This window comes from Larimichthys crocea, chromosome XXI, assembly GCF_000972845.2.
Source record: "Larimichthys crocea isolate SSNF chromosome XXI, L_crocea_2.0, whole genome shotgun sequence".
Classification (NCBI taxonomy): Eukaryota; Metazoa; Chordata; class Actinopteri; family Sciaenidae; genus Larimichthys; species Larimichthys crocea.
In genome coordinates, this window is record NC_040031.1 from 15,029,233 (window position 1) to 15,054,826 (window position 25,594).

Consider the following 25,594-nt stretch of genomic DNA (forward strand, 5'->3'; position numbering starts at 1 on the left):
ATCTGCTAATCTCTGGAACGTGTCATGTGGTTGGTTGTTTCCAAATACCTCAGCATTTCCATGATCCCCTCTCAAGCCCACACTTAAAATTGCATTGTCTGAAATGTGGATTTCAACATAAATAAAAAAAAAAAGAGTCCAAAAAAAATAAATATATATATATAATTATAAACTGATATTTTAACATATTAATACTAATAATGTATTAATCATTAGTGCCATTGTGAATAATTAATGCTGTATATTTATATAGATATACAGTATATTTAAATACTCGATTATTTGGACTGCAGTTAGGATTACAACAGGCGTCGGGTTGGTAAACAACTCCTGAGATTATGTCAGAGACTTAGTGATAAAGAGATTTATCACACGCGATGTTTGCGTCTCTCGAAACACCTTCAGAGAGCTGTAGACCTCAGAGAGAACGCCTGTCAACGGTGAGTACTGACACAACAATGCAATGGAGCTTTGGTTGTCAGACTTAAAACTAAGGAACTCCTCGTGTTTTTCTTGATGCAGGTCACTTGTTGGTGCATTTTGGTGAAAATGAATGCTCTGGAGGATGTCCCGTTCCAGACAATGCTGGGCCCACTGGAGGAAGAAGTGCAGCTCGTGACAGCTCCGGACATCACTGTACCAGACTGTCAACAGATACTACGAGACAATGAGGTCACACATCAAGTGAACATTTAGAATTTTGAAGTAGAGCTGATTATCAGTTCAATAACGGCCATTCGGTGGCTTTTAAGATTTTCCAGGGTCTTTCTTGAGACCTGATTGTAGATTCTTCCTAAAACAGTTTCTAACTACATCAGATTTTATCACAACCCTGTATATGTTCTAATGAAAGCTGGTTATTTGGACACTGTAATGAAGAATTATGAAGATGAATTTAAGAGATGTGTTTACTAACTAGTAAACTAGATTTGGTGTTGCATCTGAACAGGTTATATGAATCTGTGTCAGGTCACTGCATTTGTATTTTCCTTTCAAGATAAACTCGTGTTTGGTGTTATTTGATTACATTTAGCTGCTTCAGTTTCAGGATCTTGGTACTGTCCAAGCTGGCTCACTGGGAATTTTGAATATAATGGCACCATTGTTAATGTTATCAGTGTCATCTGTGCTTTTCCCTACCATGACTAGTCAAAAATGTGTGCTGTGTACGAGGTCTGTTGCTGATTTTTATTTTTTTTGTTTGCTTGTTCTTACTGCAGTATAAATTCAGTCTGGAGAAACGGATTTTAAGTGGGCAAGTCTACCAGGCTCCATCCTGCCCCCCCTACTGGCTGTTGTTCTACAGCCCTCAGGACAGTCGCAGGTCCAGACGTAGGAGCCATCGGTCCCGCAGCCACAGCCTGAGCGCTGAAGACTCTCACCGCACTGTCAAGTTTCTCGTGCCAGACTCTGAGGATGAAGATGGTTACTATGACGATAATGAAGGCTCATCTGATGATGCACGTCGCCCCATCAAGATGAGAGAGCGGCCCTGGAGCGCTGCACCCAAAGACCCAATAGCCAGAGTCAAAGACATGGAACTTGGTCCTTCCACTTGCCACTGTAGGCCTGTTTCACCTCAGAGCGCCAGAGGCCAAAGAGGCACTTTACCTTCTCGACAAGACTCCAGACAATCTCTGCGACCACTGCAGACTAGCCCCCTCTTAGGACAGAAGTCCACCAAAAAGAGGACGCGTTCACTGGGCCCTGTGGGCAGAAAGCCCCCCCAAAACACCCCACCTCCAAGCAGACCACAGCAGCAAAGACCCTCATCTGCAGGGCCTGCTTGGAAAAACCGCAAACAGGTTGATTTTTTTTTTCTGTCAGTGTCTCTGAAAACAATATTTATCAAACCTTCATCTCTTTTCTACAACCCACTATGTTTGTTCTCCCTTATCATCAGACCTTGAGGACAGGTGGCCCTCGTGGGGTTTTCTTCGATTCAACATCAGAGTTGTTGTCAGCACTCAGCCTGGAAGAGAGAGAGCTACTTGAAACCATCACAGAGAGGGGATATCCCTTACGCACAGCTATTCTGGCTCTGCAGAAGACAGGCTACCGCAGCCCAGATAAGGTAGGTGCTGCTGGGTTTAGAAGTCAAAGCATCTTTCATGGATTAAACTCAGAAATAATATAAATCTTTAACAAAACCCAGCCTGTCGTTCATATATTTGTACCGTTATCAACAGATCCTTAAATACCTGAAGGCCAGTGACCGTCTATGTGGGCTGGGTTATGATGAAGCACAGGTGGAGGAGGCATTAGAGATGTTTCAGAACTGTGAGAGCAAGGTGACTTTTTTTTTTTTTTTAAATGGATAACCAGTCATACCTCATTGCTTCATGCATCTTATTCCTTTAAATTGTCTTTCAGGCTGCGGAGTTCCTGCGCCTTCTGACTCAGTTCAATGAGATGGGCTTCCAGCAAAGTGCAATTAAAGAAGTGCTGCTTGTTAATGAAAATCACCGTGAGAGGGCTCTTGAAGAACTCATGACACGCATGGCTTAAAACGAACATCTTCCCATCTTCAGTCAAGATTATTTTCACATCGAATATGTAAAATGTACCAAGGACACAGTATGTGGTCGACGTTGAATATTTAACTGCCTTCAGTACAGTTAACATAAATCCTGTGCAATTCAACCCTAGAGGCGTAGAATCAGGTATGATTAAAATTACAAGAAAATAAATAGGTACCACTTGGTTAGGAATGAATGTTTTAAAAGTTTATTTACAGCTTGATTTTAAAAAAGCATTCAAGCAACTTTAGCTGTCATTCCAGCTGGAGGAAGATAATGATGGTGCATTGGCTACAGTACTAAAACAATGTAGTGCTCCACTGTAGATCCGGTTATAATGATTCCCTTAAAAAAGGCTGTACTCTGAAAAGAAAAACAACAAATAAAAAGCCACAGCAGCCTTTGTACAAATGTCATCAACTTGCCACAAAATACACAAACCTGAAATAAAAATCGTAGGAAAACAGGACAGATGGAGAGACAGAATAAAATATTTACATTTTTTTGTAAGTTTCCATTAAAAGTTCCCTGTTGTCCACTATACGAAAACTACACCAAGCTACTGCTGAGCTGGACGACTTCCCGGCGATGGAGCAGCTGCTTTCACTCATCACGGGTTACTGACGGTGGAGTTCAGCAGTCCTGACTTCACATTCGATTTAGAAGCCTTCGAGAGGTCTCTCTGCAAAGAGAAGTCCAAATTAACAGTCAGTATCTTTGTATGTTAGTTTTTTGTTTTTTTAAATAAAAGGTGTCAAAATGTCAAATGATTAAATATACAAGCATGTGACAACATTGTAAGATGAAATGACTTGAATAAAAGAAAGAAAATCTGGCGTGTTATCTACTACTATGTGAACTTTGATGCAGATTGGCAGTTTCTAAAAATATTAAAATAAATTCAGTACATTCTGGCAGACTACTGTAAAGCCAACAAAACCCAAACTAAAGATGACTCAAAACTTTTTAAAATCAAGTTTTGTAAGCATGCATTTTACTGGTCTGGAGAAGTCTGTCTTTGCTGGCCTTGCTTTAAAGCTTTATATAAATCAGGGATAAAAATGGAGTGTCTGTAAAAAAGAAAAAATCTTCCTTAAGATTTGCAAAATGTAATTTTGATGTCTCAAAAGTTAAATGAAAGTCTGAAAGACAATGAAAGGGTTAATGATTTAAAATAAAATACTGATCTTGGTGGTACATGCAAAGGAACTTCAGTATTTTCCTTTATCAGATTGTAATTTTGTGAAGTTTTTGTAGTTGGGGACTAAACAAACGTAAAACCGCATTTACCGCAAAGTCCATATAGGAGCCAGCAAAAGAGAAGGTGTGATCTTGAGTATCCTGAGACCTTAGTGTGCCACTTGGAGTGTTTCTATTAAGATGGGAGATATTTTCCTTGTTTCGGTCTAGTGCACGGGGAGTCCTTCCATGTCCAGGGGTTCGCAGGCCAAGACCCTACAACAAGACCAACTGGAATGATAATGTGTCTTTTTTCCCCCTCATTTTACTTCATTTCAGATTACAGGGCCGTAAAGTACAAAAAAAAAAGTTCAATTATAATAATGAAAATAAAAAGATCTATAGCATCTACTATTCTGAGAACACTCCTGCAAAAACTGCCACATAAATATCACGGTTAGATTTTTGTAGAAACGTCCACTGCTTTGTTCAAATATACAAATCGGCAGATGGGCTTTCTTGTTGGTACACTCATGCTGACAATCTGACTAGCACTATTTAATCATTAAGGTGAGCAGTATACAGGCGATCGTTATCAGTGGGGTTTGAGATCTGACTATATAATTTACATATAAATCATCTTGAAAAAACTATTTAATTGAATATAGTGTATGTTTACATCTCCTTTGATAATGATATTTGAGCTTACTTTCTTTTACACCCACTGATCATTGTCCAGGTCTGCACCATGAGAAATACAGCATTCTCATGTGTTAATTTATAATGTTTAGCTGTCAACATGCAAATGAAACACAAGTGACATGAGACATTATTGCACTGCACCATACCTAACTCTGTAACCATGAAGAACAGATTCAGAACATGAGTCAGATAGCGAACAAATCTAATAGCTGTCAACAGTATTTGAATTTTGTTGAGATGATTTGGACGATGGTACCTTGCTGGCAGACAAAGGTGGTTTCTGGATGGAAGACTGGCACATGGTTCCACTGAGGAAGCTGGTTGGAGTGGAGACTGTACCATTGAGCTAAGTGGACAGAAGAAAATACGGCAGCTCAGCTTCTGAATCTATTCACTCACACAGGTACAAACAGTGCTACTGCACTTGCAATAAATAAAACTGCTGCACCGTCTTACCTTTCTGACTTTTCCAGGTGTCGGAGTCCCTGCTACCCGCCGTTTGGATGGTGTCCTCATTGAAGTTCCATATAACATGTCCTCCTGTGTCTGTTTAGTTTTCTTCATTTGCTATTAAAACAAACAAAAATAAATAAGAATGTAGTCATACTGACAAGACGTTGGTCTTAAAACCCTTTTTCCCCCTCTCAGAATAATAACTCACCCTTTCCGTTTTTTCTTTCTCCTTTTCAATGTGGTGGTGTTCCCATTGCTGCTGCACATAATCAAGAAATTTCTGTCCATTCACCAGGAATTCTTTGCCGTGCTCTTGCTCCCAAACATCAATTTGGGCCTTTAGAGTCTTTTCCAGCTGGGAAAAAAAGAAAAAAGACATGTCATCAGATTTAGTACTGATTATCAGTCTACATTAGACAACAGTCCAATCTCTGAAATACCCTTCCTATGACCGTAGAGGAATTACACACAGATCATCTATGTTTAATATCCCCATCTGTTGGCCAGAACTAGTATTGGCCCAACCATCTCTCATCTTTTTTTTTTCCTTTTGAATTCACAGTTTCTCAAGCAAAACATGCTTCAACAGCAATCATGTTTTGTATTCACAGACAAAACGTGTCACTAAACATGACTTAAACATTTCCTCACCTTGGGCAAACTTTTCTGCAGATCAGTTCTCTGCTTCTCTTCTTTCAGAAGGTTTCCACCTCTGTTGTTGAACCTTGCTGGGTCGTTAGCCTTTTTCTGAGATGGAAAGTACATGTGTCATCCAGACGTTGCAACACCAAGTGAAGTTTGTTTTAAATGCTTCCCCACTAAATTCACACGGTTAGTACTTACGTCAAGTTCTAAGTACAAGGTCCAGTTCCCTTGCCATTTTGTTACTCCCTCGAAGAGTTCTTTGTGGTCCTCGTAATACTTCTTCAGGGTCTTGACCTCAGCCTCGTGTAGGTTGAGAAGCTCTTCAGTGAAATCATCTGTGAAAATAAAAAATGCACTAAGAACCACACTCCCTTCATGACGATCAATCGTGTACATCCAGTATGAGGGCTTTGTCATTATACATTACTCACCAGCATGATATGGAAAGAAAGACTGCTGCTGCTCTTGGCTGTAGAAGCATCTCTCCCAGAAAAGGGCAATCTCAGCTCTGATAACCTCGATGACACTTTTCATGCTTTGCATTTTCAGCACCTCCAAACGCTCGACCTCAGCCCGGAGCTGTAAAGACAGAACGAACATTAAAAACTGGCTATGGGAGAAACACACTACTGCGTTCTTTGAAGTCACTTGACACATATGGTAGATTTCTTACTGCCTCAATGTTTCTCTTCTTTGACATAGTCATATGCTCAGAGAGAGCTTCCTTCTCCTCTTGGGGAATCTGAAGTCTTTCCCACAGCTCCTGGATCTTAGTGCGAAGAGCTGAACAACGGAGCTCATTCTCAGTCTTGCGTTCTTGTAACTGAACGGGAGGCATAAAAATCATACAATCATTATTATAGTTATTATTGTAGACTATTAGACTGTTGCATTAGATTAACAAGCACCTAGATGCAAATATCACCTGACTGAGGAGTAGTTTAAGTGCATCAATGTTGTCATTTGACAGACAAAACGCCTCCTCGTCCTCACACATCACATCCACCTCGAAACTGGTCTCGGGGTGCTGCTCGAGATCATTCATGCATACGATGATTTCCTTTTTGATGCTCACAAAGTCATCGTGACGACGCTCCTGCAAAGACAACGCAGATTATAACCTCAATAAGAAAACCTAAAGTTAAGCGATTAACGAGCGCAGAAAGTCAGTATCACCTTCTCTTTGGTCAAGTCATCCAGGTAGGCACGGTATGTCTCTAGTTGCTGCACTGACGGGACACAGTCCGGGTCAATGCAAAATTGGGTAGTGCACATAATATTACACAGCTCACGGTCTTTGCAAATCAGGCTCTTAAGCTCTTCCAGTCTTTGCTTCTTGCGCTCCTTCAACACCTCCAGCCGCGTGCGACTGTTCTTCTCCATCTGCAACATGGTGCAGCCGTCCTCCTCCTTTAAAGAAAAGCGAGTTCAACACAATTTTCCTCTGACATTATTTAAGAAAAACAACCACACAATCCTAAATGAGACTGTACCTCAAAGGGGGGCATCTGAAGCTCCATGCACAAAGTATTAAGTTCCTTAAGATAGTCCTTTATCCGTTTCAGCAACCTCTCCTTGAGCTCCTCTTCTTCAGCAATCATAAGGTCCAGCAAACCCTGGGTGGATTTTAAAAAAGTGACGGTGTGTAAGCTCTGTGAGGTGAAGGGGCCAGACATGAATGGATTTAAATGAATGTGAGACTCACTTTAATGTGCTTGTGGACATCATTGGTCCTCTGTATGCGCTGCTCTTCGGGAATCCCAATTTCTTCCCAGATAACCTGCAACCTGACCTGTGCTCTGTTGAGGTAGGCAACAGACTCGGCTGCGTGGACTTCACTGAAAGCAAACAACACACATAAAAACACATGATACCAGTCAAACCGGCCCAGTACTGAGGTTAGCGCCAGTGACTCATTCAAAAAAACCCCGGCACTGTATTGTAGCATTACATTAGCTCTAACGTTGAACTACACTAGCTAATGAAACATAATTACCATTCAGAATCACTCATTGCAGCTTTACACAGACGGCTACTACCGACTCAGCGTGACACAACGAGCCGTGTGTGCGTCTGCTCACAACAAAGCTAGCTTTATATAAAATTAACACGCCAATCAGGAAGTACGTTTGAATATAACATCGTTATCGTAAACAATTCAGGCTCCAATTAGTACAAAAAAAGTTACGTTACTAACCTCACTCTCATGTTGCCACCGCAGTCCGCTAAAACCTATTTAAAAACTTGTTATTTGACGTAAAAGAGGCTTAAACTAACTAACTAACTGGTGTGTTGTCTGCCCGTCCGTTTGTCGACTGCGTTTGAATTTTGTACCGAGACAACATCCGAGCGCTGATTGGCTGAGCCAAGTGACGTCAGCGAAAACGTTTCTGTGGGTTGTCCTAAAAAGGCTTTTCCGCCCGTTGGCGATTTTTTCGGTTTCAAGCGTAAAAACAAAAAGAAACGCGATTAATTAAAAAGTTAATAATAAAATTATTATTATTTTTTTATCTTGACATGTTGTAGAAGTATTCTAGTAAAGTTAAATAAGCCACCACAGGCAGCTGTAATGTGTTAGCCCTTTATTTTGTTAGTGAAATCATCCGGAAATATACAAAGACTATACGATATAGTTACAACAAATACTTAAAAACATATACTTAAACATCAGTAATGTGAAACAATGACAGCACATATATATATTTTAAAAAAAAAGAATAATAAGTGTGATGAAAAATTTGAGCCGCTGTCAGGATGAGTTACCAGAGGGAAAGTTTTGTGTCCGACTGGAAACATCTAACAAAACGGAACGATTGTGCCTCAAAGGTATTCATAAGATATCTATCTATCTATCTATCTATCTATCTATCTATCTATCTATCTATCTATCTATCTATCTATCTATCTATCTATCTATCTTGTGGTCAAGGCCTTGCCACTTGCCGAATGTTTCATACAGATTCACACCAAAGATCTTTTTTTTGCAAAGTCCCCTGCATGAAAAATGTATTGCATTCGTGCATAAAGTGCCTTGTTGAATCTTCTAACCAGATCTGTTATGCTGTAGCTCTAGGCGGTAAATTGAACTTTCCCCGGCCCCTGCATCTCTGCTATGTTGTCTTTCTTGCTTGTCTTGTTAATTTAAACTAATCACTGCAGCTGATTATTGCCTATCTATACATGACATTAATGCACATCTGTCCTGAAAGAGGGATCCTCTCTCTGTTGCTCCCTCTTTCTCCAAGGTTTCAATGAGATATTCATGATGTATTGAATTAGAAAAATGTGTTTGGTGCTTGTCTAAAGGTGGATTGAGCTCATTTGACAGAAAGAACAGAACATAATATTCATTTTCAAAGTTTTGTGTCATTTTCTCTTGTACACAAACGCACAAAATTAATTTGAGTCTGAAATGAAGCAGTTTATATGGAAGCAAATGCCACAGAGGATACATCACAAATAAATAGGTGAGAACACTTGGTAGAAAAAGTTAAATTGCAAACAAAACAAAACAAAACAGGCAAATCTGGGCTAGGTTAGTGATTTCAGCAAAATAAATGACAGCCATTACTCCCTCATCAGTGAGGATACTGACGTAAGTAGAGGTTCCTCAGGACTGCCTCACTGAACTGGTAGGTTAGCTTCTTCTTTACTTTTTTAATCTCTCCAGTTTTACCATAGTTCCTGAGCGCTCGAGCCATCTTTTGGTAGGTCATTTTTTTGCGGTTTCCTTTCTGAGTACCCCAGTGGCTGGCCAGAGCTTCTTTGTGTTTTGTGGAGAACTGGAAGATGCCCTTGTCCTGGTCCACCCACCAGATACTGTCACTCATGTCACCGTTTCTTAGCAAGTCCAGGAGGAACTGGTACAAGCGGATTTTCTTCTTGTTGTCTTGATTGGAAAATAAGAGTTCAAGCTGTTTTTCCAGGCTTAATATGACTTTCATTACATTTAATGTCAGTAGAAAGAAATACTCACTAGTGTCTTTCCTGAAGGAGGAGTGGTTGTGGTCTTCAAAATCATCCTCTCCATCTGATACTTCGAGCGGGGGACTAATTCCTCTTTGTTCCTCTTCTGAGTAGTATTGGCCAGGCGAGACAGAGGTTTGGTACTGGTAGCACAGGGTCGGGGGGTAATATGGGATCTTTAGGAGAGAGTTAGTCAAGTTTACACAAAAGAGTGATAAAGCTGCAATGTGTTTCTTGTTTTGCAATTAGTCAGTCAGTTTGACATTTTCATGTAAACACAGTCATTGTTCTAAAAGAGGAAGTAACTCTGCCAAAATAGATTTCAGTGCTCAGCAAAACCACGTGGTGCAGATGACATTTAAGTGAAAAGATCCCTGACTGTCCTCATCATGAGCTGTGTTTGTAGACATTTATGTTTTTGTCAAACAGATTTCAAATGATTCCTGAATACATAATGTATTGTTATAACGGTGGCAGCGTGAGATTTAGTCGAAAAAAACCCTTTCTGTTATAGTATATATAGTATATCCACACATTTATTGATTAATCGATCAGTCAGTTCCAGCTGTAAAATGATGACTTTACACAACTTTTTAAAAACGTTATCGACTAAGCAATTGATCCAAAACATAATTAACATACTAGTCAATAATGATTAGTATACAATCATTAGTGAAGAGGGGGAAAGGCAAATAGTGCCAAACCTTAACAAAGAATTATCATAAAAACTAACAAAAGTAGTCTACTCTTTCTGTCTGAATGTCCTGTTCTTCACTCGGTGAGTAATATCACTTATGTAACTCACATTATGTAGCTTTTTCATCAGTACAAAACACCCATATATAAACACACAGTAAGCTCACATCCAAACCTGACCTCATATGAAGTGTAAGGAGCTGCTGTTGTTTGGGTATGTGTGAACATTTACGAATCAATATTTCAAATCATATATAAAGAGATGTGTGTCCTTTCACACTAGTACCATCATTCATTTTTTACACATGAACTCACTTGTTGTGACACGGAGAGAGGTCCGAGTTGCGGGTCCAGGTGAAGGGGCAGGGGCTCACTCAAGCGGTACGGTGGTATCAGTTGTTGAGAAGACACTGACTGAAGCTCTGTGAGGTGATTCACAGAAGAATTATTAAAGTCCGCTGGCTGGACACGCTCAGAGTGGAAGGTCCATCTATGGTCTTTAAAAATGACAGGAAGTATAAGGCAAAGGTAGTGTAGTGATTCAGGCTCATGCTCAAAGATCAAATCCAGTCTCACCTTCATAAATCTCCTCCGGATTAGTGAGATAGGGGTACAGCTCTGCAGGTGCTCGATAATCTGCAGGTTCATTTGGAATGACATCCTCTGAGGCCTTTGGAGGGGAAAAGTTAGATTTTGTCTTAGAGAAAAAAAAAATTTGACATTAATTGTGACACTTAAATTTCTTTTCTCTGTTTCTCTGATTTGATTTTTATTGCTTGTAAAAGAATATAAAGATAGGAAATGAAAAAAATAAAGTAACAGAGCAGACAAGTTCACTGTGGCAATAACACACGCATGTTACTCAAACACGTCTGTTAAACACAATCAAAAGTCTTTCTCTTCCTGTCAGATATAAATATTATTCAGTAAAGTGAGTCCCATCTTAGACACTGGAATTACTCTGTCACAAACATTTAGAGATTTCACAAGCTATGATCAACGCTCGTCTTCCAATCTGTTTTGTAAAAGGGTCAAACATAAGACAACAAACACTTACTGGTGATATGACATATCCGTCCATCGTGTAAACAAGGCAGCATGAGAATCTTGTTTCTTGAAGTCGGTGATGACTTTTGACAACTTTTTCTTGTTGCTTCACAGAGAAAGACGCAATGTCGCCGAGAACTGACTTCACCAGATAAATGGGAACTGAAACTGAGAAATAAGCTGGACTCTATACAGTCTACATTCATGTCAACCAATTGTCAAATACAAGTGACCGGCTAGTTCCTGATGCCCGAGTGTAGTCTACAGTATGAGCCAATCATATTTGCACATGTTTCCTGCATATTTAGATGGTATATTTGTTCAGTAATGTCAGAATGGTTCATCTTTTTAGAGCAGGTTAGAAATAATTCCTCTAAATCATACAATGTTTATTGAATTTGTAGCAACTTTGGGTGATTTGGAAGCAAAACATCTAAATAGACTTGTGCAAACAGTCACACTGTTTAAAGAGGCATTGTTTGTTATCATACATTTAACGGGGTGCCCTTAGTATGCTTAAACTTTAACTTTAACTTCCCCCTCATCAGTTCAAGTGCTGCTGTGATGTGACCTTAGTGCAACGTTAACTTTAATCCTGCACTCACTCCTAATAAACTGACATTAACTTCTCATAATTAAAACTTTTGTTAAATTTGGTTAAACTTTAGGGTAAAATGTGATTTTCTTGTTGTTGTTTTTTAGCCAGTCATCCCCTGTAAAGTTTATTCACGTAGGAATTTTTTGACAAGGTCCTGAATACTGGAGCCGAAACCAAAAGTGAAGTTTAGAATCGGGCTTGTTCCTCTTTTAGTTTGGCATTATGGTTTAATTTGAGGAAGTATTGACCAAGAGAGTGAAACCAGAGAATACATGACTGAAATGTCCGGACCTGCTGCGTCCCTGCAACTTGTTTGTGTTGTAATATTTCTGCCCCAAAGAGTTTAGAATAAAACCCAGACACACGTAGATAGATTAGTCATGATCATAAGTTCTGCTGGAGATATCATCAGCTGAAAAATAATATTTAAATACAATAAACACTATTCCTCTGTATTTGTTGGTGTTTGGCACCATTTGGATGGAAAGTTACCAGAGGCAACATGTTGGATGTGATGAAACTGTTTCCTGTACACCGTACAGAGAAAAGGAGGCCCTCTGTGGGGTCTGTGTTTCATAACTTAACACTTAAATAAACGTAAAGGAGGATCCTTTCTCTAAGTATAAAACTCTAGACATCTTGTCCTACAGATCATGAATATGTGCAGGCCTGGGGCTTGTTTTGCTTTCAAATATTTGCTCTGTCTCCATCTACTGGATATATAAATGTTGGACTGACCAGTATCGATGCCAGACTGAGTTCAGAGGCATAGAGGCAACAACCAAAATAGCTCATCGAGGCCCAGATTTATTTATCCGTGTCGGAATTTGTGACAAATCAAAAGAAATGAAGGCTTTGGGGATTTATCTGCATTACAAATTTCCACCAATTGCTGAATTTGCTCCCCACCTCAAATACTGACAGCAGCAGCAGCCAGGAGCGGAGTCCTGCTGTCCCGTGGAATTATCACGGCACCGAGGCGAGATACGCATGGAACATGGCTGCTATGAGGACTTTAACCGTGGCGGGTCTCTTTTTGGCGTTTTGCGCTTTGGGACTGATCGCAGTGGCGATCAGCACTGACAACTGGTACGAGACTGATGCGAGGAGGCACCGGCTACGCTGCAAGAATTATTCAAACAAAAGAAACGACCCAGGCTACATTTACATCTCCAACAACAACCTTCCACTTCGCATGTTGCCAAAGGAGAAAAATGTGGAGCGGAGGGGCTCCAGTGTCAGCGGCGAGATGCTGCTGCGGGCTAAGCGGCACTTCTTGCCTCCTGCCCCGGCCATGGAGTCCCTCTGCAGTCGGCAGTATAACTCCACCATCACCGGACTGTGGAGAAAGTGCCACCGAGAGGGATTTGACTTGGAGACGGAGGACTCGATTTTTAAAGGTTTGTTTTTTTTGGGTGGGGGTTGATCATATGTTTGTGCTATAATATATTTGTTTTAGTTTTAGTTTTTTGTTTTTTTATATTTGTGTGTGTGTGTGTGTGTGTGTTTGTGAGGCGCCGTCGGTGAATACTTTGTGCACGACTGCGCTATCCGAGGTGCTGAAGCTGCGCACGGACCCTGAAGGCCTACGCAGTATATAGGCACTGTTACAATGCAATCGACGTGTTGTGTTATCTCCCAGCACAAAAAAAGGGGGGCACGCTGTAGTAACGGAAACCTCGAGATGCGTACAAGAAGCCACTCTACATTGGTGTGGGTGGATGGGTGGGTGGTGGAAGAGGGGGGTTGGGTGTTTTTTTTTTTTTTTGGGTAGGGGTTGGTGTGGTGGTGGTGTGGTGGGGGGGAGTGCAGCAGTAGATCCTTGTGGTATCTTCTTCATTTGATCCCAGCGCTAATGTGACATCCTCTTTGTGTTGTTTACATCCTACAGGATTGGTTCCACGCTGCACACCAATAAAATACTACTACTCATCATCAGTGCTGCCCAGAAATCTGCCAATCAATCTAACCAAGACAATAAGGCAGGATGAGTGGCACGCTCTCCGTGAGTAAACCCCCCCTCCCTCTCTCTCTCTCTGTTTTTCCTTTTTCTTTCATAATCTGATGCATTCATGTGGAGGAACTTGGCATCACCCCCAACAAACACTGTCACTTCTCTACTGCGCTTTGCAGACCTCCAGAGGATGACTGCCAGTTTCATAGGCATGGCCATATCCATCATCCTGTTCGGCTGGATCATAGGCGTGCTGGGCTGCTGTAAGGAGCATGATTTGATGCAGTATGTCGCTGGACTTCTCTTTCTCATGGGAGGTAAGATGTACTTTACATAAAGAGCACTACCCTGAATCACCACAGAGGGGCAGTGAGGTCTTTGTTAATGAGAGGGCGGTGAGATGGAAATGAGTGTCTGACTCTTTTCTTTTTTCTTTCTCTCTGGTAGGAACATGCTGCATAATCTCTCTTTGCACATGTGTGGCTGGGATCAACTTTGAACTGTCCCGCTACCCTCGCTACATGTTTGGGATACCAGAGGATATCAGTCATGGTTATGGCTGGTCTATGTTTTGTGCATGGGGTGGACTGGGCCTCACGTTGCTGGCTGGTTTCCTGTGTACACTCGCTCCTTCGCTCTATCCTCCTCACACCCCTGTTGTGCACAAGCCCAGGCAGGAGAACGGCTGCGTGTGACAGGCTGCCACTCATCTAACAGACACCTGTCTTATCCTGAAACAGTGATGAGCCCTGTTCCAGAGACAGTTTCACCCAGGGACTCAGAGCATAGACAGAGAGAGAGAGAGAGCCTTCACACAGAGAAAGCACACGACACTGGCTCTCTCTCGCTCACATGAATATGAAAAAGAGGTGACATTTGACTGAAGACAATTTCAGTTCCTCTGGTGCTTTTTTTCTGTCCCTCTTTATGAATGAACTGTTCAGTGTTATTGCTTGCTCTTCGAGAGGAGAATAGTTATACAAAAATTTTCTTCCTGTAAAATCTGCTAGTTTGAGAAGAAACAAAAAAGAAAAAAAAAGAAAAAGGAAAAAAAAGAAACACTGGCAGAAGATCAATAGCACAACTTTGAAATCTGTACTAAAGATCAAAATATGGATGTGTACCGTCACATTTCAAAGGGCAACTGTGTATCATTATGTACCCATTCAAAAGAAAATATGTACATGTACTTTTTGAATTGTATGTATGCAGATACATTTGTGTTTATTCAAGAAAAAATATGAGCATCAAAACCAAACTGTGTTTGAGGGAAATGTTTTGTTCTTCATCAAAATATTTTTGAAAAATAAAACAGCCATGCCAAACTTTTTCTTCTTTTTTTTTGCATGATATGAACTTCTTTGTGGTGGGCCTTTCTCCTATTATGACATGTTTGTATGTGAGCAGACAGAGACAGGCCTGCTAATGGAGTCAAAGGTTCTACAGCGTTACTTTTAAACAGCAGCTGTTTATGTTTCTGTCAGTGCTACAGGGCAGTCTGTTTTATTCGACCACTTCTGAACACTTAAATGTGTAAATGCCCGGAGACCAAAGCTTGAGTCAGCGACCAAAACGGAGTGACAAAAATAAAACAATCCAAATAAAACGGAAAAGGAAAAAAAAAAGATGTAACTGCCTGCTGTGTATTATAGTCAAACAATAACTCCTTTAATAAACGTCCAAAAAAAAGAAATGAAATCCAGATAACTGCTCTCAGATCACATACTTTACTCTGACAACAGCATCAATTTAAACTTCTATTATGATTCATGACTGTTAAAGTTTTTTTTTGTTTTTTTTTTCCATTGATAACTTGCATACCAGCCACTGTGAGCTATAATTATTACTTTGATGAGCGATTAACTCTTTCTGACATGGTGATTCACTCACTGCTCTCTCTGCTCTTTAGCATATCCTCTTCACTGTTGTATTGCTCAAATTATATTTATTATTTTTACAGTGTTATGTGCAGCTACGTTATTGAAAAAAAAAATCTCTGCTGTTGGTTAAAACCATATCGGCCACTGTAGACCGTTTTAATCATCAAGTAAATAAAATAATAATATGATAAATGATGTGCTGCAAACTAGAAGCAGAAACCTGAAAGATGAATAGTTTTACAATAAAAAAAATGGACTGTTTTAGCTTAGTGCAGCAGAAGTAGTTCTATCAGTACCTCACTGGAATAATCCATTAAAATGTGATTTTATGTCATTTTAATGTATATAAAACTAACTGTAAATAATGTTTCCTGTTGCAGTGTTACATTAGCATTGTATTTGCACTGAGGTCTCTCTGGTAACTGATACAGAACACCTGCACCGCGTGTTTAATGAGGAGAAAATTTACATGTGCCCACAGCATTAAAAAGTAATTTAAGGACTGAGTAGGTGGTCTAATTACTCCGCATACCCCTGGCTGGTTTAAAGTCAAACAGTTAACAATGGGCTGAATCAGTGTTTTGCATATAAAACCTTTCTGCGAGTGGTTCCTAACTCCTGCTGCAGCAGATCCATGTAGTGGAATAAAAAGTGCATATTTACTCCTGAAATGAGGTCAGGGTTAGATAAATAAACACAGTCAGTGCTTCAAATATGAGTACAGCTTCTGAGTAAATGTAGGCTGTCTGAGCAGTGGTGGAAAGTAATACAGTTAAGCACATATTCTCAGTTATTGTTCAGCTTTAAGGTACTTTGAGGTACATTTCCTGGCACTTCTACCAGGCAAGTTGTACTTTTCACTTTTCCTTTATCTGATACTTTTGCATATTCAAATTATTAATGCAAAATACAACCATTTAATACATTATGGTGTATATATACAGTCGATTAAGACATACAGCAGTAGATAAAGTTAAAATAAGCTCCACCTTTTAATCCACTTATGTAATGTGTATGATTCTGAGTACTTTTACTCTCGGTACTTTGAGTATATTTTGATGCAAATACTTGCTTTTTCTTTCACTTAAATAAAAATTTGAACTTAGGGGTTTTACTTGAGTTTTTCTACTCTGTGGTATAAACACTTGAGTAATAGATCTGAATACTTCTTCCACCTCTGTGTCTGAGTAAATATTAGGCTTTTATGTTGTAAGACTTTAAGAAGTTCTTGAACTGAAAGAGCAGTTTGACAAAATAATCTTCACTCAATGTCTTGTTTGTTTTTCTACAGTTTTTAAGCACAGTCTTCATCAGCAGATGGACTTTTCTTAGTTGTCCGGAAAGTTCCTGAAAAGCTCAGTTTTCATGTGCTGACTTGCTGATGAAAATGATGGGGGTGGTTAAAAACCTCCTGTAAAAACTGAGATAAGCAGAAGCGTAATGAAGCTGGAGGATGGTAAACATGTTATTAGTAGTAGTTGCAATATAAAGTAGCATTCATTGCGGTGATAATAATGGTAGCACTAGAAGCAGTTGTAGTATTCAAATAGCTCTCATCTTCTGAATAATAATAACACTGCAGAGCCATGTGGTTTTGGGGCTTTGTACTCTGCACAGAGAGGGATCAGTGTGTGCTCAGGTCAACTCTGGTCTGCATTCCTGACCTTTCTTTGTTTGTCCTTAAAATATGTCAGTGAGGAGAACAGCACGCTCAACTCGCAGGAGTTCCTTCTTCTAGGCTTCATTGACCTCAAACCACAGAAAAATATTTTCCCTATAGGTGGGATTAATAATTTGAGCCAAAAAAGACAAACTAAGTAAGACGAGCGGGTTGCTTATGAGAGGTTCCACCTTTACTTACGCTGTGGAAATTTTAAGCAAATCTTTTAATCAAATCTTGCGAATCATGTGCAGTGCCCCTGAAAATGAAGCACTACACAGACATATAGGGTTTCTCTTCACATTCAGCTCCCGCAGCTCAGGGCTTTTTTTTTTTTTTTTGAATGGACTATGCTGAGCTACAGAGGGTTGTTTTTAAAAAAGGGGGTCCCTCGGGGGAAGCTGGACTGCGAGGAAAAACAGACAGAGGAAATCACACCCAGTTGCGCCCATGGCAGCCCATCTGGCTCCTTCACATCTGCAGAGACATTATCTCTGTAAAAATGAGGGCACGCTTGTGGCAGTTAGTTTGTGGTTATTGTAGACTTTGGCTGGAAAAAGACCATTTTAAATGGCATTGAAAGAAAAAATATACACAGATTACTACTAAAGGCATTCGAAATATGAAATTTAAGGCACTGCAAATAAAAACAGACAGTAGATTCATTTGAGTTAATGGCCTTCAGGAATTCAAAACAATTCTCCTCCCCAAAAAAACAGTGTTTAAAATATGATGTTTTATTTTGACACAGCAGTAAAAAGTGACGCTGTTTGTCTATTTCTAGTGAAATGACATCCCAAAACAACTCATCAACAACTTTTGGACACAATAAACATATCAGCTGAAAATTTTATAGGTCGTGACGGACAAAGGAGCAGATAATGACGAAAGTGACTTCGCCTTCAGCCAAACATATTTCATACTTGCGTAGATAGCTTCCAGATGTAAGTGGGAGGCAGTGACAGACTTCAGACGCCAATTAACCAGGGCCACTTGACGGGACATGTCAAGTCTGCCACTTGTAGTGGCAACAACAAACATGGTGACGTAAAGACACGACAGAGTAGAAAAATCAAACGTTCAGATTTCAAAGGTTTATACTGTTTATGGTAACCTCAAGCTTCAAAGGATGGAGATGTTTTTGTGTAATACAACACTGTATGGCAGTGTATATGTCTCAGGGCAAACCAGTAAGGTAAGCTGTAGAAATGCAACGTGTGTTGTATTACAACAAAAAACAACAACAAGATATGTGAAGAATATTAAGCATTTATTTGATCCATAATAACCTAAAATTGTATGAACGACATAATTTAAAGCATACATAAAAAATGTAGACATTAAATTGATTTAAAAACATTGATAAATCCACTTGGAGAGCTTTTATTTTCACATTCTCCTCTCTCTAGATGAGGTGGCACAGAGTGATTGTGCAGACATAATTTATGTCCACATTTCCTTTTTCCACTCCCAACTCAGAGGAATGTGTCAGATGTTTTTGTTAGAGGTCAATTTAATGACAGAAGTCCAAGGAATGGGGATAACCAAAGGTCAGAGACATTCAAGATACTTAGGAAGGATATTTATAAGTCACAATGAAAGTTGCACTGGAGGGTCTCACTCTCTCTCTCTCTCTCTCTCTCACACACACACACACACACTCTCACACACAATAACCCCACTATGAACCAACATGAAGATACTCTGTCTTCAGGCGGCTCAGTCTGGTGCCATGACTGCGGATGATGAGAGACAGCAGCTCCTGTTTATCTTTAAGTCCTGCAGAGATGTCCATGGTCCCCCTCAGCGCGTCCCTGATATCACCCACTTGCTTCATCACGTAGCCGTTCAGCTGTTGCTCCTCTCTCAGCTCCGTCTCCTGACTTTGTTTAAACTTCACCTCCAGCTCCACCAGAGACTTGTCCACGCTTGAAAAGGCCTCGCCGATCTGGGAGATCTCCCGCTGAAGGAACTTTCCGTAGCTGTCTTCTCCGTCCAGGTCGTGCGCCACAGTCCGGCCGATGCCCTCCAGCAACCGCGCCGCGTCCTCCGCCTGGAGCTTGCTGATGATGAAGTCGTCCCGCACTACAGAGTCCCTCTCTTCATAGGCCCCACATGGATACACATCCGAGAATTTAAACAGCATCTGGCACTCCTCCGGGTCTTCAGTCTCATCGTAATCCCCGTCCGGCACGAAGAAGTGATGAAAAGTGCCATTGGAGATCTCCGGTTGGAGGGGCCCGGTGTAGACAGCTGAACAAAATGGCAAAGATGTGAGTATGATGAGCAGCAGTTGGACGGGATCCATTATGCGCCTCCTCTCTCTCTCTTTGGCGAACAGCATCTGCACCGGCAGCCGGATCCAGCGCGCAGTTTTCAGCCCGGCTCATGTTACACAGTCCCCCGTCACCTAAAAGGCACAGACTGCCCTATTTGAGTCAGGGGGGGCCCTGGTGGCCCCTGGTTACTCCAAGCACACATGTTTCACATGAAACACTTTGACTACGTTTACACTATTACTCTCTTAGACATATTATCAGTGTTTTAAAATGTGTTTTTGTCTATTTTACAACATAGTTAAAAACATCAATCAGTTGAGGAGTTATATCAACTTTAAATATCTTGTGTTTTCAGCAGTTATATTTACATTTTCTATTTTTTCCCCCTTCAGTTTCTGTCACCAGAAACCTTCTCTGAACTTATTTTACAGCTTAATCAATGTCAGTCACTCACACAAACAAGCCAAGTTTCTGTCTTGTACTAAAACCAGAGCTGGTTTTCATAAAATGCAAGTAATGAGCCAAGATAAATGCTGACAAGGCATCCGAACATTTCCTTTATATAGTGTTCTTTTTTTTTTTTTTTTTACATAATTAAATATTAAATATATGTTAAATATTCAAGGCCTGATGGAACACTGCAGTATAAAGTCCAAGTCTCACTTATTGTATATAGTACATTGTAATAATTGATCAAATTGTATAGCTCTGACCGATAATAAATTAATAAATTCCTTATAGAATTAATTAAGAAATCAAGAATGCTGCCATTAAATAAATTGCAATGGTAAATTGACGTTGTCTAAAGAAAATAGAAATCATATCAGTTATTTTAGTTTCTAACAATCAATCAAATCATAACCACGTGCAATAAAAGAACCAATCTATCTCATCTTGGTCTGTTGTGTCTTTATATCACACATGAACAGTAGGAATAGGCTTTCAGTTACCTTTACAGTAAATGTAGTGAATTTCACCACAAAGGAGCTCTCAGTAGATGTGTTTCTGTGGGCTGCTCAGACTCTGGGGTTGCTGTTAGAGCTGACTCTGATGACTTCAGTCAGGTGATTACATTACAGCGCAGAGGGAGAGTCCCCTGGGCTATGATCCCCTCTACTGCACATCCTGTCTTCGGTAATTACATCATCACAGGGTGGTCTACGATACGGCTCTCAGCGTGTCAGCAGAAACACACTCGGACTGGAAACATATGGCAAGTTGTAAACAAAGAGCTGTTTTTGTCCTCTGTATGATCAATGCATTCATGCTCCATGTAGTATTTGGTTGTGTTTTTGTCACCATGCACAGATGTTTTTGGAATAGTGTGTGAAAGACATGATTTAATGATGAACTAAATGTCATAAATGACATACGTAACTAAATGTAGATATCTCAGTTCTGGATTGAGGGCAACAAGCAGACATCACGGGCAGCCGCAGTAGAATCCAACCAGGATTCACTTTGTCAAAAAGCAGGATACAGGTCAGTAACAGGTAAACAACAAAACCAGAGCAACAAAAAGAGATTGTGCAAAAAGTTTAAAGTCCGAAAACTTTCTGGGATCAAAGACTTGAAAAACAGGAAGACGGATATAGGACAACAAAGTTGAAACGCTATAGCCATGAGGCACAATGGACAGTCTGTCAGAAAACTAAAGGGCAGAGATAGAGTAGATGTATGCTGGGAGCAGATGAGGGAATGTGGAGCAGGAGTTCACGTGTGAGAGGAGGTAAGATGATGTGGAGAGGTTTTTCGATGCTTTTCCAAGCAGAAAAAAGTGTAATTAATACTGTTAACAATGTTCAGTTGATCAGTTAATCATCTACATCATTAACTCTTCACAGTAAACAATTACTGATTGTAATGTGACTCTTGGGCTTTCCGTAATTAGCTTACTTAGACATAGTTCAGTGAACTGGAGCCGATATGATCACCAATCATGTGCTTTGTACACTCTGAGCTGTGCTTGAAGCAGCAGTAATGGATTCTTTTGGACACTTGTTGGAACAAGCTGTAAACAAAACGCTGAAATCAGCAGATGTGGTGCAACATTACCATTAATCTGAAGACGTGTTTGTGTCCAGCTGGAAGACCCAAGTACAATATTCACTTCTCCTTTCAGCTCTGTTATTGGTCTCAACTCCATCTTTCCATTTTCCATAACTGCCTATCTTTATCGGGGTTGCAGTGGGCTGGAGCCAATCCCAGCTGACATTGGCGAGAGGCAGGGTACAGGCAACTCATCACACGGCTGACACAACCTATTAACCTGCACGACTTTGGACTGTAGCCGGAGTTCCCTGAGAAACATGCAAACTCCGCACAGAAAGGCCCCAGCCGGCTGAGGGGTTTGAACCAGGAACCTTCTTGCTTCTTGCTCTCGACTCCTGAGGTAAATATCTGTCTCTTTATGTTTGCCAGTTAGTTGCTAACTCTGCCTGTCATGCTGAGCAGGTCATGTACAGTTTACAGTAGTGTACAGTAGGTTTTAAGTGCTTTTTCAGTAAAAACAGCTGCCTGCTGCGACTGGAGATGATGCTGATTACCAAAACTGAACCAAGACAGCAACCAGAAAACCAAAACAATGCGCTGAAAGGTTCTAAAATGCCATTAGAGTCAAGTGATAATTCAACATCCTTCACTTTACACACAGTTTGATCTGCTGTTAATATAAAAATATTTATTGTTGCAACTATAAAAAGCCATATAAAAATGTATGCACCATGCCGCGCTGCAAATATGACTGAACTTTTATCACTGTGGACTGAAACTGATCCTTCTGCTGACTGACTCCATTCTTTGGCACTCTGTATTCAACACAGTTTACACTTTCTATTACATTTATTTTTGAAGTTCTGAGTCATGACCCAACGGTAGCTCATGAGACGTGTAGAAGTTGTGTCATTGCTGCACCACAATAGTGCAGGCATAACATTCAGTATGAAGTTGTGGAGGTATTTTGCAGTGGAAAACCATGTAAATGTTTTTTGCTTCTCATCAACTCTAATTTCGGGTCACCAGTTTTTAGAAAACAGAGTTGTTTTGTTTGAAAAAACACAGTTCAGCACTGCTCAACACACTTTGGGGGATACAAGAAAAGACAGACTTGAGGCTTCTTAAGTAAAACACCTGAATAAATACAGCGTCACTCAACATAAACACTGATAAAGTAAACTGACCAGTGGGCCAAAGTACAGTGAGGTACTGCAGGCCAAAGCTGCCTGAAAGCAGATGTAGCAACAGATGTAACAACAAATACAATTTAGAGGAGTTTGGGGGCGTATATGTGTGTGTGTGTGTGTGTGTGTGTGTGGAGATGTCTTTCAGATGGGGGTGATGGGTTTCCTCTCTGTGCAGCCTGAAGGCGCTCAACCCTGCAGGCTGTGTGGGAGGCTGCAGAGAGAGGCAGCTGACTCACAGTCTCACAGTGAATCTTAATGACCTCATGCGCATCACAATGTAAAAACATATTCATTTAGATTTTAGAATTCATTTCAGTTTTTAGCTCTCAGTCTGTTATTAGCAGTGAGGAAAGGACTGTTCATGCGGTCCATTGAAGGATCTACAGTAGTGGTAGTGGTCTCTCCACCCTAGTGTGAAGGAGAAAGTACAGTGGCCGTGAAAGGAACATTTTGGCAATAATCCTTTTGTTTGTGACACATCACTTCACATTTCCAGAGCAGCTGCATTGGATGCTGATTGCCAAAAATACATCAAAAGTATTAATTGTAATCATCAGTGTTTGGGTTTTTATTCCGAGGAGAAAAGGCTTTCTATTCTGCACCGGTGTTCAACAATCACACAAGAGAAAATCCAATGAAGCAGAGGAAGCAATTCCTCCACTGTCACAAAACCCAATAGACTATAATGCAGTACAGCCTCAAGACACACCATTTAGAGCCATCTTTCACCAACTATTATATTATAATCACTATCAGGGTATGTTTTGTCTCTCTCTTCCTACACATGTAAGCCACAGTTGAATGATGGCACTTTCACGAGCCCACACACTCACCATTGTTTGAAAGTCACGAACCTTTTGAAAAATGCTGAGCACTTTAAATGGATCCACTGGAAATGAACTAACTGAAGGTTACAAATGTATATTCAAGAGTGAAAATGAGAGTAGATGTCTTCATCGTACTGCTGATAGTTTTATTACATCGAACAATGTTGGTGACAAATAAACATCTGCTCTTAACTTTGACAGCAGATCTGAGACACGACACGCGGAAGCTTCTCTACAGTGTGTTTTCACTCAGCTCATCTTGACTCCGCTCTCCCGCTGACAGTAAATATATACAGGACTGTCTTTGTGTATATGAAGCATTGTGTTTGTTGATAGCTGTAGAGGATCACATCTCCTCCTCCTCACAGTTTTGTGACACGTTGCCTCTTCTAATGATAAGTTCCTCCTGTGCAAAATGTTCATGTTTTTCAAACCCCGTGCCTGCCGTCGTTTAAAACTAATAATTTCAAGTTCCCTGCTTCGTCAGCTGTATCTTGTCATCGAACTTCCAAGCAAAGTCTGAGTTTCCAGTACTGTTTGTCGTTTCCAGTGAATTTCGACAAGATTTGTATATTTAAACAGAGGATGTTATTGACCAAGCAACCCAACACCGTGGCTGCTAGTGTGTCCTTTCAATCGTAGCGTGCCAACAAACGTTTGTGTGAACATGGAAACCTATTTACAGATAAATCTGCACCACAGAGCACAGACATAAACCAGCAAAACACCAAGCAGATGCAATATGTCACATTTTCACATGTGAGGACAGGCTGAACGGACGTGTAGGTGTTTGCTCTGGAGCAGGCTCCACTTCACTGACTGCATCCTACACAAGAGGAGACATTGAAAAATATGCGAAAAATGTTCATTGTTCTGGTTTACAAAGGCACAGATGAGCATAAATTAAGCATATGCTACATAATTGCTCGATTCATCCTAGAATACATTGTGATGATAATTAGGGTTTCATAAGTAAATCATGTCTAGCTTGTGTAGAGTCTGCTCAGTTATTTCCTGGTGCTGCAGGAGGTTTGATAACAGGTTTTTTGCCTTGACCCTCTGTGCAGGTGTCAGTTCCTCCATCCATCCATCCTCTGCAAAGTAATTCAAGGCTGCTGCTTCTCGGCACAGCAGAAGCAGACTCAGGTCAACTCATCCGTCACTGCTGTTACTTGTGCCTCATATCTGAATGGATATGAGACACCACTCATACCTGAGTGCTGAAATGCCTGGCCATGCCTGCTATACTGTTATCTTTAACTGCTGCTGTGCAAAATGTATTTATGATCAAATTTTTACTACATTTTGTTGCTGGAAATTCTCAGAAATGTCTTTATTTGTTAAGGTGAATGAACCTAAAATAGTTTCGATCTGAGTGTGTCTGAGATTTTAAACAAGGTTTTTCCTGCTGTGCAGTTCAAATGCATAAAACTCATCTCACATGGACCCCAGCACTACGTAAGAGGAGCCAATAGAGACTTAAATCCCGTGGATTGATAGGAAAAACACTGACAGTTTGTGAAGAGGAATCCAAAGTGTAATAACAAGATTTCACAAAAGTCTATAGCCACGCTCTCTGCAAAGCCTGCTAACATGCAATGAGGCGAACATACTAAAGTTAAGCATGTATAATGTTTACACTGTTGACTATCTCAGTTTAGTATGTTGGCATGCTAACATTTTCCAATTAGCACATAAAGTACAGCTGAAGCTGACGGGAATGTCATGGTGGTATGGTTGCACAGAGGGAGACGTGATGTACAAAATCTAATGACAATCGATCCAGTAAGACATTTCATGCAGAACATTAAATGTCAACCACATGACATTTAACGTTGTTGAGGAAAAGGGGATCAACAAGATCAGTGGGCTTGAGCTTCTGGAGACCATGAATGTCTGTGCGTAATGTCACAGCCTTTCATCTAAAAGTCTGAAAGTAGTGGTTAAACCGCCCTGCCATTTCCAGCCCGAGATCCATGCTGTTAAAAATGAACTACTCAGATTAAA

At 40.4% G+C, this 25,594-nt stretch overlaps 5 protein-coding genes across 7 annotated transcripts; 2 read left to right on the forward strand and 3 right to left on the reverse strand.

The window, feature by feature from the left end:
* Positions 1-377: 377 nt before the first annotated feature.
* On the forward strand, positions 378-2,983 carry LOC104932836 (ubiquitin-associated protein 1-like). The gene is made up of 6 exons (XM_019275044.2): positions 378-440; positions 523-672; positions 1,221-1,805; positions 1,904-2,074; positions 2,190-2,291; positions 2,374-2,983. Exons 1-6 carry the CDS (start codon positions 378-380, stop codon positions 2,506-2,508), a joined length of 1,206 nt encoding a protein of 401 aa, XP_019130589.2. The 3' UTR covers positions 2,509-2,983.
* On the reverse strand, positions 2,708-7,875 carry LOC104932828 (protein regulator of cytokinesis 1). Of its 2 annotated transcripts, none has more exons than XM_010748146.3 (14): positions 7,696-7,875; positions 7,204-7,336; positions 6,992-7,114; positions 6,675-6,908; positions 6,424-6,594; positions 6,172-6,321; positions 5,930-6,077; positions 5,697-5,833; positions 5,505-5,600; positions 5,062-5,208; positions 4,857-4,967; positions 4,657-4,746; positions 3,810-3,974; positions 2,708-3,201 (listed from the first exon to the last, which is right to left on the reverse strand). In XM_010748146.3, the coding sequence occupies exons 1-14, from the start codon at positions 7,704-7,706 to the stop codon at positions 3,130-3,132; spliced, it is 1,788 nt and encodes a 595-aa protein (XP_010746448.2). In that variant the 5' UTR covers positions 7,707-7,875; the 3' UTR covers positions 2,708-3,129. The 2 variants fall into 2 exon arrangements, with proteins under 2 accessions (XP_010746448.2, XP_027128826.1); XM_027273025.1 differs by lacking the exon at positions 7,696-7,875 and adding an exon at positions 7,495-7,602.
* Positions 7,876-8,065: 190 nt separating this feature from the next.
* spi1a (Spi-1 proto-oncogene a) lies at positions 8,066-11,434 on the reverse strand. 2 transcript variants are annotated; one of them, XM_010748148.3, is made up of 5 exons: positions 11,218-11,434; positions 10,737-10,830; positions 10,476-10,582; positions 9,475-9,640; positions 8,066-9,387 (listed from the first exon to the last, which is right to left on the reverse strand). In XM_010748148.3, exons 1-5 carry the CDS (start codon positions 11,239-11,241, stop codon positions 9,077-9,079), a joined length of 702 nt encoding a protein of 233 aa, XP_010746450.1. In that variant the 5' UTR covers positions 11,242-11,434; the 3' UTR covers positions 8,066-9,076. The 2 variants fall into 2 exon arrangements, with proteins under 2 accessions (XP_010746450.1, XP_010746449.1); XM_010748147.3 differs by having other exon boundaries at positions 10,476-10,657.
* Positions 11,435-12,503: 1,069 nt separating this feature from the next.
* tmem276a (transmembrane protein 276a) lies at positions 12,504-15,448 on the forward strand. Its single transcript, XM_010748149.3, has 4 exons — positions 12,504-13,205; positions 13,697-13,810; positions 13,939-14,076; positions 14,207-15,448. Exons 1-4 carry the CDS (start codon positions 12,803-12,805, stop codon positions 14,452-14,454), a joined length of 903 nt encoding a protein of 300 aa, XP_010746451.1. The 5' UTR covers positions 12,504-12,802; the 3' UTR covers positions 14,455-15,448.
* Positions 15,449-18,029: 2,581 nt separating this feature from the next.
* Positions 18,030-19,775, reverse strand: fibina (fin bud initiation factor a). The gene has a single exon (XM_010748150.3). The coding sequence runs from the start codon at positions 19,641-19,643 to the stop codon at positions 18,981-18,983; it is 663 nt and encodes a 220-aa protein (XP_010746452.3). The 5' UTR covers positions 19,644-19,775; the 3' UTR covers positions 18,030-18,980.
* Between the last annotated feature and the right edge of the window lie 5,819 nt (positions 19,776-25,594).